This window comes from Drosophila mojavensis, unplaced genomic scaffold (genome assembly GCF_018153725.1).
Source record: "Drosophila mojavensis isolate 15081-1352.22 unplaced genomic scaffold, ASM1815372v1 contig_136, whole genome shotgun sequence".
Classification (NCBI taxonomy): Eukaryota; Metazoa; Arthropoda; class Insecta; order Diptera; family Drosophilidae; genus Drosophila; species Drosophila mojavensis.
The window spans coordinates 28471018-28489425 of record NW_025318667.1 but is presented as its reverse complement, the minus strand read 5'-3'; the positions used below and the strand labels follow the sequence as shown (position 1 = coordinate 28489425).

The 18408-nt window shown below is 40.3% G+C and overlaps 1 protein-coding gene across 3 annotated transcripts in view; it reads right to left on the bottom strand.

The window, feature by feature from the left end:
• LOC6584900 (transcription factor Sp9) overlaps positions 1-16286 on the bottom strand; it is a 32308-nt gene extending 16022 nt beyond the window's left edge. Inside the window, exon 1 of one of the 3 annotated variants that reach the window (XM_032732267.2) lies at positions 15062-16286. In XM_032732267.2, coding sequence (XP_032588158.1) covers positions 15062-15169 — 108 coding nt within the window. In that variant the 5' untranslated portion in view covers positions 15170-16286. Of the gene's footprint in view, positions 1-15052 lie in introns of all 3 variants that reach the window. The other 2 variants (XM_032732268.2, XM_032732266.2) reach the window with 2 other exon arrangements.
• Between the last annotated feature and the right edge of the window lie 2122 nt (positions 16287-18408).

Genomic DNA, 18408 nt, shown 5'->3' with positions numbered 1-18408 from the left:
GCTATTGTTGTTTTATTGAGCATTTAATGGCTTATTAACAAAACGCAAAAGCACGGCAAACAGCAAACGGCAAACGGCAAACGGCGATAGACAGACAACATCAATTAGCTGGTTGCGGCAAGCACATTAAGATAGATGGATGTATATTTTTATGGAAAGTGCAAAACAAGCCATAAAAAGGCGCCATCAATGATAATTTCTGATTGAATTCCGTACACGACAGCCGCCAGCACGAAAAGCCGAAAATTGCCCATAAAACATTGTATGAACGAGTCTAAAGGGCGCTGGCTAAGCACTTGCACAGACTAGCAGATACCCTAGGAAATGGTGCACAGATCGACGATTCATTCCACTCCACTACGGGCCGCATATACTACCTGTCTTGCTGGACTAGCTCAGGTATGTCCAGTGTGTAAATCTTGAAAATCGTGTCAAGCATTGCATTGCAGTTAGCCATTTTTGATGACTAGCCCTCAGTGTTGGCTAGGCCATCTGGAGCTGGGGCCGATAATGATTGTGAGGGCGATCGCGAGCCGCAGAACTACGTCATACTTCGGCCGAAAAGTCATCGTTTGCAGTGCTTTCTATGCTCAGCACTTTATAGTTGTTTTATGTTTTTTTTTTTTTTTTTTTTTTTTAGGCGCAAAGTGGAAAATTACAACCTGCACACACGGCAAAGCTTATGTAAGCAGAGCCCAGAGGCCTGGGACCCAGCCAACGACTTAAGATCCGAAACTCGAAACTCGATGCTCGAAACTGGAGAGCGACAAGCAGCCAGCCGAACCGTTTGCCGGGCCCCAAAAATTACTGACAGTGTTCCAGACCACAGCAGCGAGCAGAGGAAGAAGATGGGGCAGCAGCAGAAGAAGCTGTAGAAGAACGTTTAGGTTTTCATTTTGGGCTGCAAATGCCGGCCCAAACTCGCTGCATCAGCCAATCTGCAGGCCATGTTCTCTGACGGCTCTAACGAATGTGGGAAGATCGCTGGCGACGAGTTCAGAAATACTCTTCACATTTCTATACACTGTGCTACAAAGTGAGGATATTGGCTGAGGATAAAGAGGATTGACATATGGATACATATAAAGAAGTATCTATTGATAGACAGAGATAGCTTAAGGTTCAATATGAAGTCTTTGGTCGCAGACTCATCTAAAGCCCCTCTTTACCCTGAACTTGGCTTACACTCTTAGGCCAAACCTCTAGACTTGGTCGAGTCAGAGTCCGTAAGCAGCTGCAATTGCGATTGCCGTCAGCGCTGATTGCCAGCCAAATTTGTCATGTCAACATGAGCACAGCAGCGATTGCTGTCAGACGCACTTGACAAACAGCATGGCGGGTCAGAGGTTTTCCTGCGATTTTCCTCAATGGCGAGCCGATGGAGTAAACGCTCTGCGCTGGAATTTAATTCATTGGATACAAATTGCTGCTGCAGTAGCAACTGCTGCTGCTGCTGCTGCTCTTGTTGCTGTTGTTGCTTTTGTTGTTGTGGCTCTTTGTTGCATGCAATTGAATTTTTTCAAACAAGCAGCAACAGTAGCAACAACAACGACAATTTTCACGTACAGATTTAAATTGAGAAATAGTTATGTGGCAGTCGCAGCGACATGCCCATCAGGAACTATAACCGCAGCGACAGCAGCAGCAGCAGCAGCAGCAGCAGCAACTTGGCAGCAACTGCTTCACTTGGCTTGCAGCCAATAGTGGGCGTTGCACAACATTTCGTTACGTTTCAATTGCATTTGCTGCATATATTGTCGCCATCATTTGAAAATAGCGCGCATAAATGTGTACACATTGATAGATTCTGGCATGCTAGCAATGCTGCTGCCTACAACAACATCATCGGCGGCAGCAGCGGCAGCGGCAGCGGCAGCAATGGCAACTGCAACGGCTGCCACGTTGCAACAGCAACAACAACGCCCACTTTTGCCCCCCACTCATGGCAATTTTTGTCGTTACCAAAGTGCCTTTAAAATGAAATTGAAACTGAAACGAGTTTTGATGTTGTTGCTGTTGCTGTTGCCGTTGCCGTTGCTGTTGCTGTTGCTCTTGGCTCGCTGCATTATATGTAGTTGCCTTGCAGCTTTAGTCCAGCTTCGTGCCGTGGCAAATCAATCAATTTACGGGCTATCTTGGCATATTTCTGCTGTTGTTGCTGTTGTTGTTGTTGCTGTTGCTGATGCTGGGGATAATCGGTGCGCTTCATCAGGCTGCAAACATGAAACATGAACATCATCAACGCCATTTCAACGCGCGCCTTGTGCTAAAAACGAAACCTAATTTCGGGCGTAAGACTTAACTTGAATCGAGCGCAGTCAACTGCGGCTCCAAGCTCAATGTTGCGACTTGTGCACAAGGACAACGTGACCCAAAAAAAAAAAAAAAAAAAAAAAAAGCAGCAGAAAAAAAAGCATATAAAATGCTAAAGTATACGCTCGCCTGGTGGTAATCACTGCACATACATCTCAACCAGCAGGCGTAACAGCAACAAGAGCAACGGCAACGGCAACGGCAACGGCAACATCGGCATCGGCAACAGCAACACCAAAGGCAAGACGACTCATGTATTGTGCTGTTGCAGCCATGTCGCTGGAGTCTCGCCTTGCTTGATGCACGAATCGCTTGCAGCCAGCAAAAATGTTGCTGCTGTTGTTGTTGTTGTTGTTGCTGGCGTTGATAATGCGCCCAGCCTGACCTTATGACTACGCTCAGGCATTAGATTTTAACTTGCCAAGTCATGCACTTGCTGTTGCTGTTGCTGTTGCTGTTGCTGCTGCTGCTGCTGATGAACCGAAAATGTGGCATATTTGCGCAGGGGATTTGCAACGGCTAGAGAAGTTGTAGACAAAGTGAATTGTTCCAACAAATCTTTATCAAAATTCAATTGATAAAATAACAAATTCAATTAGATTCCCCACAGAGAAACGGGGAGAGAGAGACAGACAGAGAGTGAGTAAGTGAGACAAAGAGAGCGTGTGGCATGCAGCATGCAATTTTGACTAGCTATGAATAATGAGTCGCGCATGCAAAGCGGCAGCTACCAAGCGCTTTTGCATGCATTTGTCAATTTAGCATGTCATCAAACATCCTTTCAATTTTGTTTGACAAGAGCCGCCGCCGCAGACGCAGCAGACGCAGCGCTGAGCAAATGTCATGCCACATGTCTGGCCGGCAGCCATTTGCATGCCTCGCTAGTGTGCAACGCAGCGTTGCAACTGCAAACAGCAGCAAGCTGCATGCAGCAAGCAGCAGGCGGCATGCAACCCCAGCGACAGCAGCCGAGCCAAAAGCAAACGCGTCGGCGTTGAGGATCGCTTCACTTGTCAGCGCGACGGACTCAAAGAGCGCATTATTAAATGATTTTAACGACTTCATTTAGTGTTTAACATAATATTTACAACTGTCATCGCTGCAGCCAGAGCAATATATATTGCTACTTCACGGATTTCTGCTGCTGCTGGTCCTGCTGTGCATGTTGCTGTTGCTGTTGCTGTTGCGTCAAGTGACAAAGCGTTGAAAGCTATAAACCGTAAAGTGGGTCACAACATTTTTGTTGCTCATTGATGAGTTACTTGAACGGAAATCGGAAGTTGAGCTGCATGTTAAACAATGATAAATGCTGAATGGATATATTATATAGGAGTGGGAGTGGCATCAATACTGAGTAGGAGTACAAGTGGAAGAAGTAGAGGTAGAAGTAGAAGTAGAAGTAGAAGTAGAAGTAGAAGTAGAAGTAGAAGTAGAAGTAGAAGTAGAAGTAGAAGTAGAAGTAGAAGTAGAAGTGAAGTAGAAGTAAAAGTAGAAGTAGAAGTAGAAGTAGAAGTAGAGTATAAGTATAAGTATAAGTATAAGTATAAGTATAAGTATAAGTATAAGTATAAGTATAAGTATAAGTATAAGTATAAAGTATAAGTATAAGTATAAGTATAAGTATAAGTAGAAGTAGAAGTAGAAGTAGAAGTAGAAGTAGAAGTAGAAGTATAAGTATAAGTATAAGTATAAGTATAAGTATAAGTATAAGTATAAGTATAAGTATAAGTATAAGTATAAGTATAAGTATAAGTATAAGTATAAGTATAAGTATAAGTATAAGTATAAGTATAAGTATAAGTATAAGTATAAGTATAAGTATAAGTATAAGTATAAGTATAAGTATAAGTATAAGTATAAGTATAAGTATAAGCATAAGTATAAGTATAAGTAGAAGTAGAAGTATAAGTAGAAGTAGAAGTAGAAGTAGAAGTAGAAGTAGAAGTAGAAGTAGAAGTAGAAGTAAAAGTAAAAGTAGAAGTGAAGTGAAGTGGAAAGTAGAAGTAGAAGTAGAAGCAGAGTGAGAGTGGGAAGTAGAAGTAGAAGTGAAGTAGGGAAGTAGAAGCAGAAGTAGAAGTGGAAGTGAAGGAAGTAGAAGTGAAGCAGAAGTAGAAGTGGAAGTGGAAGCAGAGTGAAGTGAAGTAGAAGTAGAAGTGAGTGAGAAGTAAGTGGGGAAGTAGAAGCAGAAGCAGAAGTAGAAGTAGAAGTAGAAGTAGAAGTAGAAGTAGAAGTAGAAGTAGAAGTAGAAGTAGAAGTAGAAGTAGAAGTATAAGTATAAGTATAAGTATAAGTATAAGTATAAGTATAAGTATAAGTATAAGTATAAGCATAAGTATAAGTATAAGTATAAGTATAAGTATAAGTAGAAGTAGAAGTATAAGTATAAGTATAAGTATAAGTATAAGAATAATCATAAGTATAAGTATAAGTATAATCATAAGTATAAGTATAAGTATAGCATATAAACAGCATGTGATTTGTCACTCGAGCTCTGTCGTCACGCAGAACCCATTTCTCTTAGCAACTGCTCGTCACAGTGCCGCACTTTATAGGCCATAAATCAATACGGATATGTGTGTGTGTATATATGTGCGACGACACAAGCGCAGTTGGTTCCCTCACAAATAAATCATGGCATTTTCGGTCAACAAATCAGCTGGAGCAGAGTCATAACAAATGCAACTTACTTAACAAGGAAAGGAGAAACGTACAACGAGAAATCCTATTCACAGTTAATAAATATAAAAGTTGGAGATATTTAAACACTATGCGTATATGACATTTGTAAAATATTTGCAAGCATGCGGAAAGCCAACGAACAACACACTAAACAAGCAACAACACAACAAACAACAGCCAACAAGCAACAACTTTTACGAGCATCCGTCGCGCTCGTTCTTTTGCTCCTCACGTCTGCTCGCCTCGACATTGAGTCTGTCTCTTCCGTCAACAGACTTCAGCACCTACCAGAAATATGGCCACATAAAATGACATGAAATGTACAGCGAGCCACTTAAATAAATCCATAAGAATCTAACTTGGATTCAGTGTAGCCCTCGGCCCATGGCCCATGGCCCATGGCCCGTGGTGCCTGGTGCGTCTGTAGAGGGAAGAGCATAAAGGCATCTAAGCCGCCTAAGCAAATAAGCCCACAGAGCTGCGCACATAAACAGAATAACAGCAACAAAGCCAAATCCGTTATGACAAACAAACTGCATCACATCAACACAATGACACCTACAGTGAACACTGTCCGTCATGTAGGTCGCCTGAGCCGCTTAACACGCAGCAGATCCTCTCTAAGCCCCTTTGCAATAGGAGCCATCTACGGCCTTTGGAAAGCAAACTCAAGGCGACTCTATTTCTGTTACAGTTCGCCTTGTGTGTCTCTGTCTTGTCTCATGTCTCTCTATCATTAAGAGTGTACAAAATGTATAAGAAATTATGAGAATCGTAATTGGCTGGTGATGCACAAAGGAAGACAACTCCTATTCCGTTTTCCTTATATAAATATTGAGTCGATGCTGCCTGCTGAGCTGTCAGTTTCTAAGTCTTAGTATTATCTTCATCCAGTATACATATATTTTGCTGATGTCAGAGTAACAAAGTCTGTGGTTAAATATGCATTTGTACGTACTATAGAATCAATTGGATTATGTCTACACTAGTCATCACACTCCTAGAGCATATACCTTGCTACATCACGATAGCGCAGTCTTCACGATCATCTTCGATATTGAATATTTTCTATACCATTCCAGCTATAATTCAACAATTTTACTATGATTGGACTCTAAAAATTCAGCAATGTGTATATAACTGATTGAAGATTAAAAATATATAGATATCATCTATAGTAAACCAATCATTCATATCAACTATTATATATAATGAAGCTAAGATTCTATAATCAAACAAAGAGGAGACTTTGGCTCATATAATATTGAAAATATTCAACACTTATATGTTACTAAAATATTGAATAATACGAAAACTACTAAATTCCACTTCACAATATATGAACAGTAGAGACATTAACTAATAAAATAGAGGCAGAGGAGCTCCCATCCAACTTAAACATCAACTCAAATATAAACATTTCCAAATTACGTTCACATAGTTTGCCTAATTAATAGATATTCTTACTTAAGTAAAAGTATACATACAATTTAGTTAAAGAGATCAATTCACTAGCCGAACAACTACAAGATATAAAGCAAAAGCGAAATGAAATTGAAATTGTTTACTTGTAACTGTGTAACATGGGGCCAAAACACCAACCATAAATACCATGAATGCCATTCAATCAGCTCGTAAAGGGTATAAGAACTTAAGAGACCAAAAAACTGTTATGCATTTTAGACACGCATCCCGAGCAGACAGACCCAACAGACCCGCCAGACCCAACAGACTCGAGAGACCCGCCTGAACCAGGCAGCCAGTGCCCATCTCGATTTTATATCGATTTCGAACAAAAACAAAACCTGCGACTGCGACTGCGACTGCGCCCTTGCGGTATGATTATCACAATTATCTGCAATTCAGACCATAAATCATTTTATTCTGCAGCAAACGTTTTAACGTAACCCAATCTTGCTTAGCTGTTGATGTTGCAGTTGCCTTTTTGATCGAGTAATACAGCGAATAGATGCATATACATACATATATATATATATATATATATACATTTACCAACTGGCTGGCTGGTTGGCTAACTAAGCTGCATTGCCTTGGCTTCGCCATATAAGGCAGCTCGCCGACATCGTCGTCACCAAGTCGAAAAGCAAATTTACAGCACGATCAAACAATTCAAAAAGCTGTTTCGCATTTGACTCCGTCAATTGATTGCCCGCCGCGGACACAACGGCCCTCCACCTCAGCAGCTCACCTCCTCCATTCGATCTGTAGAGCTGTATATATACATTCATATATATATATTGATTAACTTATGAACTTGCATTCAAATTAACGCTGACAAACGCTTTGACTTCGCGCCAATAAATTGTTGATGCATTGGCCGGTTGGCATTCGGTTGCCTGCAATCGTCGCACGGGTCAACATGAAAATTGCCAGAAATCGCTTGCTTTCAGCCTGGCCCGGACGGCTCTGAGAAAGTTGCTAAGATGTCGACACGAAAAGACGAATAAGGGAAGTACTTAAGCTAAAGCCTCGGCAAATTGATCTACACATTCACAGAGCATAAGTGTAGGGTAGTACAGTGTGGCTCTCAACGAAAATTGGCAAATTTCACTGTAAACCATGAAAGCAAACAAAATGTGTACAAATATTGCAAACTTTGGAGCTTCGATTTCTAATTCACATTATGCTGCTCTTAGACTTAAGGCTATGGCATTACGACTTCAGGCAAAATACTTGGAATAGTGCAAAAGATCAAGTAATAATTTATAACAAATGCAGCCTATTTGGAAGCTGAACAAATTATGCTACGCCCAGGCTCAGGTCTTTAATAAAGTGTGGCACGAATCCAATTCAATGTCAAAACTTAAAATTGTTTCAAATTTATTGTGATGTGGATATGTGATTCGGATTCTCTAAGTACATCACTAAATAAAAAACATCTGAATATTTCAATATTTTTAGATAATTATTATATTATATTTTATGATTTTTCAAAAGTATCCAGTAAAGATAATGTAACCATTACTTTTAAACTTAGTATCAAGTTCAATTTCTTCAGCCATTTTTTATACCCTGATTTTAAATTTCTTTTCAATATGGCGATGAATGATGCAATTCCATACCGAAATGTAATTATATAAATGTAATTACATTGAAAAACATTTCGCAAGGCCGTTCATAGCTCAGAATCAGAACCCTTGGACATTGGCTTAACAATATTCAATATATATGTCTATATATACATATATTCATAATCTGTTGGTTGTGGCACTTTATCACCTGTAAGGCGTTGTCAACGGCAGGCAGTTCTAGCACTGCGATGTCAGGTCAAATGAGCACTAAATATATAATGAATGGAGTAAAGCATAAAAGGCGAGTCCAAGGTGCAACGACCACGGCGCAGGGCTCTGAACTGAACTCCGCTGGGGCCCATTCAGCATGTTCAAAGTACTTGCCACTCTGGCTGGCACCATAAAGCGTACACGTCGTCAGCTCGACAAGCGTGTTTAATTAAAAGTCCACTCTGTCCATATATCATGACATAGCTATGTACGTTGCTGCTGCAGTTGCCATTTGTAATTGCTTGGCATATCTAAATTATGCACTTTAACTATTAAGTGACATTTGTTATAACCAGTCTTTGCAATCCTTTAGTTTTTCCTGTTTATTTTTTGTTTTTTTTTTTTTTTTTTTTTTTTTTTTAGCTCAAATTGCATTTGAAAATATGAGATATGCTTAACAATTCTTCACTGAGCGTGTGAGAAGTGAGAGAAGTTATCGCGAGTCATACTCTCAAGTGGTTGGGACTCAATTTTGAATATGCTTAAAGATTTTCCGCAAATCGAAATGCGTTATACACAAATATTATATATTTCAGATCATTTTTATACGCATTATGGAATACAACTTTCATGAATAGCATAAGGAGAAGTCTAAGATTAATATGCTGGCAATAGGCCCGGACTTAAAGCCAACTGCGCCCCAGGGTCTTCAACAATCAATAACAAATTAAACTGAATAGTAACAGCATCAAAGAATATATTCTCTGAAAAAATATTCATAGCATTAAGATGAACTCATATGAAGAGACGTAAGAAAACCGTTTATTCATATTTTTGTATAACTATTGCAAATGAAATTCATTGAAATTTATTGCCAGCTTCAATTCTCTAAGCGGCCATCGCCTGACTGATTATTGCTTTTTGTCAACTCACTTTTGATGATCTTTCCTTCGATTCAAGCTGAAAGCCTCAACTGCCTATCGATACTTATCGCTCCTACAAGAGCTTGCAAAAAAAAAAAAAAAAAAAAAAAAAAAATAACTGAGCTCACTTGCTGCCGTCAGTTAAATTGCTTCACTTGACTGTCACAGGGCTTTCAACAAATCTGATTAATTCCATTATGCGTTGCGTATACGCCGCGATTGCCAGCCGCCTGTCAGCGTCAAATTGTCCGAGCCGCAGTGACGTTTTACGCGGTGGCAACTGACGGTGACGAGCTGCAAGTCAGCAACAGCAGCAGCAGCAGCAGCAGCAGCAGCAGCGACGGCTTGGAAAACCAATTGAAAAACGCTCGCGAGCGGCGCCTTTGATGAGCCGAGGAGCGAGCGACCTTGTACTGCGCTCTCGCTTCTACTGCACTTTGTTCCTTTTGATATGCCTGCATTTGACTTTTTAGCAGCATCATGCCACCTAAATTTCTAGATGACGCAAGTTAATTGCGCTGCCGCTGCCGCTGCCGCTGCCACAGCCCATTGTCAAAGGTGAAAATGGTCGGACAGTTGCACAAAGCGAGGCGCATTCATTAAGCCAAATAATATGAGGTAAATATGTCGAGCAGAGCTGAGGAGGAAATAAGCTAAGAGTCGGGCCCTCCGTAGGGTGAGCCACCACGCCAATACTGAAAGAAATTTTTGAATGAAAATCAAGAGAGACTCGAAATTGATTCAGTAAAAGTTTAGCTTATTTATGTGAAATATGGAATCGAAAATTTGAAATATGATATCGACTTTAGCCACAGCTTAGGAATCTTATTTATCTGGGACTGTGAATTCTTACTAAAAAAACACATTCCATTCGAAATAAATCAGAGTGGAAGTAAGTTGATTTTTTAGAGCGGGTTGGATCGGCGTATCAATTTGTATTCACAGATTCATCTTGGCTGTAGAACTAAGCCAAAGATTACTTTAAGATATACATATGTACATATATTTTTTATATACATATATTTATATTTTTGTTTTGATTACTCATAATTGTACGTAAGACTTAGGCACTTATATATATTTATATATATATATTTGTATATATATGTATAGGCATTTACTCAATCAGAAAAGGACAATTCAATTCATTTTCAGGTAGATCTAAGCAGCTCCGATGCGTAACACCTATTCATATTAAATTTTCAAATAGGTCTCCTATGGGAGTCGCAGAGCTCTAAATAAAATTGTATAAACTGAAAATCAATTACGCATTATTTGAGCTGTTTGTATTGAAATAATTTCTCACTGTGTACAGAATAGACGAGTCGAATGAAAAATATAAACTGACTGACTGACTGACTGACTGACTGAGTGGGTATCTGCTGACGGCGCCTGCTGTTCGGGGCAGTCAGGGCTACCGATGCCCTGCCGCGGAGCGACGCCCTGGCGCCTAACCGTGTTGAAAACACAACAAATTAGTCAATGACGCGGCGATCTTGCTCCAGCTGGCTCACAGCTCGCTGTGCATTTGTATTTTCATTAATATATTATTGCTTAATTTCTTTTGTTATGCTGATTATGCCGACAGACAGTGCCCAAGTCCATACCCATACCCGTACCCGTACCCGTACCCAGGCCCAAGTTCAGAGAGTGGTTCGAGTCAAGTCCAAGAGATGTTCATGGGAAAAACAGCAACAGCATTGCATGATTTTCAATAATTTAACAGCCGCAACTTGGACGCGTACCGTTTTACCGCTTTGCCTTTGCTGCCAGCCTCCGTCCGAGTGTCCAACTGTCCGGCCGTCTGACTCTCTGAATCTTCGACTGAAACACATGTTGTGCTTTGTTTCAAGCATAAATGTTAATTTCAGTTTGTCTTGGTAATTTATCATATTTTTTCTTTTCAATATTTTTTCTTTTTTTTCTGTATTTCGCGTCGCGTCTTTAAACGCCTTTAATTAAAACCAATGCGCATGTGTAACTTTCTTAAACAGAGCCTAAGATTAGAGCGCCGAGCAGGGCCGCTGCCGAGTCTAGAGTCGAGTCTAGCCGAGCGCTGGCTTTGAACTTGGCCGACAGCACGTTTGTAAAATGATTGATGTGGTATTAATTTTAATAAGCGCCTGCCCGCTCCATCAATATGCATATCGGGGCCCCAGCTCGATACCGAGCGAGCAGCCAGCTACAGCTCGTTCTAGCCCCGTTTAGAACATTTTCTTCGGCGGCTTTACATTTTGAATGACGCACGTAGTTTCGTGGCGTTTACACTTTTTGCTTGTGGCACAGCCTGGCCATGCCCCATGCCCCATGCAACACACTTCACTCCACTGAGGCATCACTAGTAGTCGCAGAGTGCGAGCGGCACGGCAGCTTAGGCGAGTTCCCAACAATTTTGCGCCTATTTGACCGGATGGTTGATGGCCATCACTGGACGTTGCCAACTCTATTGAAAGTGTTATGCAATTAGGCCAGCCTGCCAGCCGGGCTAAAAACTTTATCAATTTCGGTCAGCAGGAGTCCCGAATGCCTTGCGATCGTATGCAACTGCAGCTGGATGCACTCAGAGACATAGGCCAAGTAAATGTGGTGCTGTGATTTTTACAGATCATTTCTCTGTCTTTACCTTTCTCTATTCATCTGTAAATATATGTAGCTAACTTTGGCCCTACGAAAAGAGCCAGAAAAAAACTTATATATACTAGAGTTTCGCAAAACTGGATTTGTTCGTTCTTTTACTAAGTTTTAGGTCCATACGATGCAAGTATAGTGTCTTATGAACATCATTTTTATTGTAGCTTGTATATTCTATATAGCTAAAGCTCTATTGACAGCTTGAAAAATGTATATATGATATGAAAAATGTATATATGTATAATAATTATTATAATAATTCTTTATTCAATTACTCTTGCAATACCAGCTCGATATCAACTCTAGCCGTTGTAAACAACGAATTCCTTGCAAGATCTATTTTCACATTCAAGATCTGTAAAAATCGTTCAATAAATCGTCGTCCTGTGATATATACGATAGATGTATGGGCGACATTATAAAATAGCCATATCTTGAACTCTGGTAGAAGTACATGATAAGCATTTTCACTTCTTTTTTTTTCAACTAACAACTCTAGATTTTTGCAATGTTAATAAACTGAATTTAGATGTTTTTAAATTAAGCCAAAATATTTTTCGTCTGATATTATGATAATGCTAGCCAACTGTGTATTCTCAAAGAAAAAAGAAATCTCAGATAATTTCTAAATGCAAATACAACAAAAATATAATATTTGTATATAAATTTAAATATTATTTAGGGTTCGTTTATTTCATATGTAATTTTTAGTTGGAAAACTGCTCTAAATATCGTTAAAATATATATAATCCGCATGGGAGCTGTGTGTATGTGTGTGTGTGAGTCTTTTCTCTATAATCATCATCATCATTAGGAATTTTGAAATTGATTTCGTTCAAGTAGCATTGCCTTAGTTTCGATTTATGTTTACGTTTCACAGGCGGCGCGATCAAAGCAGTTTGTTAACCATCGACTATGAGTATTTGGCAAAATCATCATTAATGCCTGTCAGAGGAGGACCAGAGTGTAGCAGATTGAGCAGATACGCTGACGTGAGCTGAGCTAGCATTAGCGATTGACCTGATGGAACCCTGAGTCTACGGCTTGGTCCATATCTCCGATCTGCCTTTGTCGCCATTCGATCGCAGATGCAAATCACATCAACTTTGACTTTGGCACCTCGAGTCACCTAAGTGAGCTCGAATAATTGATTTCAGAAGCAGCGCATACCTGAATGCCCACATAATTGCCATGTATCGCCTACCTGTATCTGCAACTGTATCTGTATCTGTATCTGTAGTTGTAGCTGTAGCTGTATCTGTGGTGTGCGTAGCTACTAAGCCGTAGCGTGAAATTCGTTTGCACACAGAGCGCGACGCGTTGAACAAGCCGCATCAAATCAATTTCGAAACTGACTTCAACTCACACTCAAACAGGGACTCAGCGACTCATCAGCAGCATTAGATACATGCTCTTTTTTTGTTTTTTGTTTAATTCATGGAGTCTCGTTGATCGGCGCACAGAGAGACAACAAAGGAAGCCCTGCCCATCATGGGTGACTGAGTTTTCCAGCGCCTGCCCTGATGGCCTGCCCTGGCGTGGCCCTTTCAGCGCTCTCGTACCTGGCGGCATCCCGGCAATTGCCATGGCGTTTAACGGCGTTTGCTGCCGCTGCGGCATTGTTGCCAAAAAACAACAACAACAACAACAGCAAAGAAAAATGTTGCCATTGTCTAAGGTATTGTGAGGCCCATTGCCGTGTAAGTGGTTGATTTGCCACAAACTCGCTGAGACAAACTCTGACAAACTACTGACAAATGCCAATGCAAATGCGATAACATAGCAAAGCAACAACAAACAGTAAACATCAAAGTATTATAAATAATAATACATGTATTTGTCTGCTTCAACACCTGAGCCGCTTTATCTGCCATCGCAATGGCCATTAAAACTATGTAATCTAATTAATTAGAGCTCGATTGTATCTGTGCCCGCGTCAGAGCCATTATGATAAAGTTAAAAATATCATCACATTTTATAAGAAACGTGTGTATGCACAATTATACACATACATAATTAAATAGTTGCAGACAAACATACATGCGTGTATGTACTTGTGTATGTATGTATGTATGCATCGTGTATTAATATGCATTAGGTGAATGGGACACTTTTCTATGAAGGCTAATTTGTGCATGACATGCAAAACAGGCGTACGAACTTGATCGAATCATGTCAAGATAAATAAATATCTTTGAGCGCTATATATAAATGTATACTATCTATAAGTTCTAGATATCGAGATGTACACAGTAGATGCATGTGAACCATATATGATACGATACTAGTATATTAAGACAGTTGCCTTTTGTGTGCTTAGATACAGCATTAGCATATGCTATACATTTAGATTTACACACACATACAAATAAATGTATATGAAGCATATATGCTCTAGCTTTCATTTGAAATTTAATTTTCGAAATGAAAAAGCAACTTGAGCCTAAGCAAAGGCGCCCATTTCAAGTGAACTGCTTGCATATTTAGATATAGAATTAGTTATATAAAATATATATATGCCATTGTATTATGCCAATAATATCACGCCTCAAGCGATAGCGTAGCACAAAAATCTCCTCGCTCATTGAATGACAACGAAATGTTTTTGATTAAATATTTAGATTAAATACATTTGTATTGTTTGTAGATTTCAATTTGGTTGCATATGCTTAACGCCTTACATTGGGCGTGTCTTCATAACGCTCAAAGCCATATATAGTGAAGACTTTTTACTCGCCTATTAATTTGATTCTACGTCTTTTAGCTAATTAAACAGATATGCATCAAATACGAACGACAATGCTTCGCTTTGACATTCTCAAACATTTTTTAATGCCAGACACGATTTCCATTTTCGCGTAAATCCACTTGCATACAGAGAAATACTCATATTAATAAAATAGGAAACGTTGATGAAATGTTGTTTTTAAATACCCAAAAATTGATGTAGAAAGTTGGGCAAACGAAGACGAATCTCATAAATTAGAGTTGGTACTTTCATGTATGCAGTGAGCTGGTTTGCATTGAGACATGGAGAAGACGTTTGCTCTGGGCCAATTGCATTTATAGCTGAGCATCAGCACAAAGTGTTAGCACGTCTTGAAGCTAAGAGCTAAGAGCTAATAATTGCTTAAGCTTCAGAGAAAAGTTTACTAACAAATAGGTTCCTAAATATTCAACAATCAATCAAGGTCTCTACCGGCAAAAGTTCGAAGAAGCAGAAGTTGCCAATTAGAATGTATTTGCTTTGCTGGTAGCACTTACCGGATTTACCTGTGGTTTCTGCAAATGTGTCGCAATGTTGGTGATGTTCATGCCCGCCATAGCCGGAATCTGTGAGCCGTACAATTGGCCGGCGGTTGGTGTCATGTCCGTTAACATTTTAGCTGCTGCTGCTGCTGCGGCGACAGTGGCTGCTGCTGCTGCTGCGGCGGCTGCTGCGGCTGCTGCGTCGGCTGCTGCTGTCTTTCTTCCTGTTGGTGTTGTAATTTTGAGGCGTGCGCGCGAAGGGATTTGCCTAGGAACCTAGATTATTCCAAACAAAGCACACATAAAACAAAGTCGCTCGCTGTTCAAAGACGCCCAAAGACGAGGCCACAATCTCAAAAGAACCACACACAGAGAGAAACACGCGCGCTAGTCGCAAACAATAAAAAATATGCAACAAAAAAATAATATTCTCTTAAGGATTCGACTTGCACTTTTCACTGTTATTCGGAGAGATTTGCATTTGCTCTTCCTTTTGATTCTTGTTGTTGTTGTTGTCGCTTATTAATTTATGCTGTGCAAATACTTATTTCCGTAACTGTTACTGTCACTGTCACTGTAACTGTCACGCTTTCATCCGTGACTGCAACACGCTGGCGCCAGCCTCTGATCGTCACAGGCAGCGAGATCGAATCAAATGCAAGAGATGCGAATACAGTTAGAACTGAAGCAAAACAATAAACCGCGTGGGACAACTTACAACAGAAAAAAAATAAGCTGAAGTTGGATTTAAAAGCACTAAGACGCACTTCAAACTGTATGTGATTGTTGTTGTTGTTGCTGTTGATATTATTGTTGTTGTTATTATTGTTATTGTTTGTTATCGATGTCGATGTCGATGTCGATTTCGATGTCGATTTCGATGTCGTTGCTGATATTGCGTTGTGCTAAGGCGTCGGCGGCGACGTTGGCGACAAGGAGGCGTCTGCACTAACAAACAAAATATATCCGCGCAAAAGTTTTTAGCGTCGTCGCTGATCGTTCAAAGGCTTGCAACTGTTTCACGCGATGCCAGCGCAAACAAAAAGCTTGGGCCCATTCCCGTTTTGTCGTTGGCGGCGACTGCTCCGTCAACGTCAGGCGAAGGCGTTGTCGTCGTCGTTCAGCTATAGCTATAGCTATAGCTACAGCAACAGCAACAGCAAACAGCAGAGGGCGCGTCAAAACAAGAGAGAGCGCGATTTGCAATTGTTGTATTTGTGTGTTCTGCTTGTGCGACTGTGTGCGGCGCTGGCAAACTGAGACAGCGACAGCGACAGCGACTGCACTCAGCCAGCAAGCCAGCCAGCCAGTCAGCCAGCAAGCAAGCAATCGAAAACCGCAGCCTCGTCGACGCTACGCTCTCTCGCTGCCAAAGCAGCAGCCATTCCCATTCATCATGACGCAGTTACACCTAACATTGGCGCAGCTCTTGTATGTGTGAGCGCACAAAAGAGACAGCAATAAAACGAGCCACCACCGAATGCGAGCTACGTTTATGATCATCACAGTTGCTGTTGCTGTTACTGTTTGCTGTTTGCTGCTTGTGCCGGCGCTGCTGATGATGATGTATTAGCTAGCCGGCGAGCAGAGGGCGCCGCTACTCTCTCTCTCTCTCTCCCTGTCGCTCTCTGCGTGTGTTTTTTGTTGCTGGTTTGGTTCATTCATAAAAGCAAGCAAGCACGCGCTCAAAACGAGTTTCGTTTGGCGACGCCCCGTTGCGTGCGTGCTGCGCGCCGACGCGATGGCAACGACCAATCCGAGCATTGTCTTACGCTGTGCTTGCCCTAACCTATAATTAGAGCAATGGCCGCTGTGCGACAGAGATGGCTATACAATTGGCACGCGCGTGCTCGCGCTAGCGCACCCTGTCACTCTGGCGGGCGCAATAGCGCTCTGCTCCTCTCTATCGGGAGAGCAAAGAGAGCGCAACCTCAACTTCTAGCCCTTAGTAGCTGCCTGCAATGGAATCCCATCGCGTGCATACGCCAAAATGTTGCGCATTTTTATCCTATGGATCCCATTAATTTATTTTATCCCTTCATCCATTGAAAACAAATGAATAGGGTATGTAGCCATAGCAAATAGTTTATATCTTTTGCTTTTCTTTTCTTTTCTTTCCTTTTTTATAGCTACCCCCAGTCCGCACCCATTATAAAAGGAATATCTTTTTTTTATCAGAGAGAACCCATAAAAGTTCTACGGCAGTTGGAGCTGCAGCAATGTTTGTGTTTTGTATTTTCTTTTTATTCATTTGTGCTTTTATTTACTGGTTTCGCGAGTAAGGTAATCCGATGCTGTATGGAGGAGCATGTCCGAAAATTATTTGCAGCATGGGTTATCTTGGCAATGCATAGGTATAGTGTGTCAGCTTGATGTCGTTATGTCGATCTATGTGTTAACAATCAGAAACAAATCAAATTCAGTCTTCTTTAATATATCTTATCAGCTCATGTCTTTCTATTAGTTTGAGCTTACATATAAAAAGAGTAGCCTTTCATTTTAGTATGTGTTCACATTAGAGTGTCATAAATATCACTAAAAAATCATTCAAGTTTTCTGTGTTTTCCATCATATGAAACTGAGTAAAGTAGAGCCACAACCCCTGTGGAAGAATACATATGTATGCATGTATTTGTGAATGGAATTGTATTTGTATTGGGGTTACTTTTTTCTGGTTTGTCTTGTTTTTTTTCATACGAAATGTATTTCAATTCGAAATTAATGCAACTGGATTCCTGACCAAAACTGAAAATTTATTATTTCTCCCTTTTTTTCAAAGAATACAATTAAGGCATAAAAAAACGTTATATATACTCATAGAAATATGTAGGATACAATTAAAATCTAAAATGAGTATGGAAAAAATTATACATTAATATAAAACAGACAGGAAGTAATACTTTCGTTTCGGATCTAAAGGCAACCAGTTGAGTTGAGTTGAACGAGCGATTCCTATTTGACTATGTGGTATTTTAATTAAAGATTTTATACGAACTGGATTACCTTGCCCTATTAATAGTGTAAAAAGTATCACAAATATATATATATTTTTATATTAGAAATATATGCCTTAACTTTCTTTGTAACTTTCTTTTGTTAGACATTGGTGCCATTCAATGTAGAATTTCAGGATATATTGATGTTGAGAAAATATATGCATCACGCCGAAGAAGGTGTGGCAGGCGGACCTCAGTCGACTAGCCATCTCCATCCGTCCGTCCATCCGTATGAACTCAAAGATCTTATAAGTCATATAAGCCAATATATATACATTCACACATTTCTGTTTACCATACTAGTTACAGGCGACTTTGTCGATAACTCCCATATCCTAATTAACGTAAAAATAGTTCTTAGCAGGGCTCATGGGA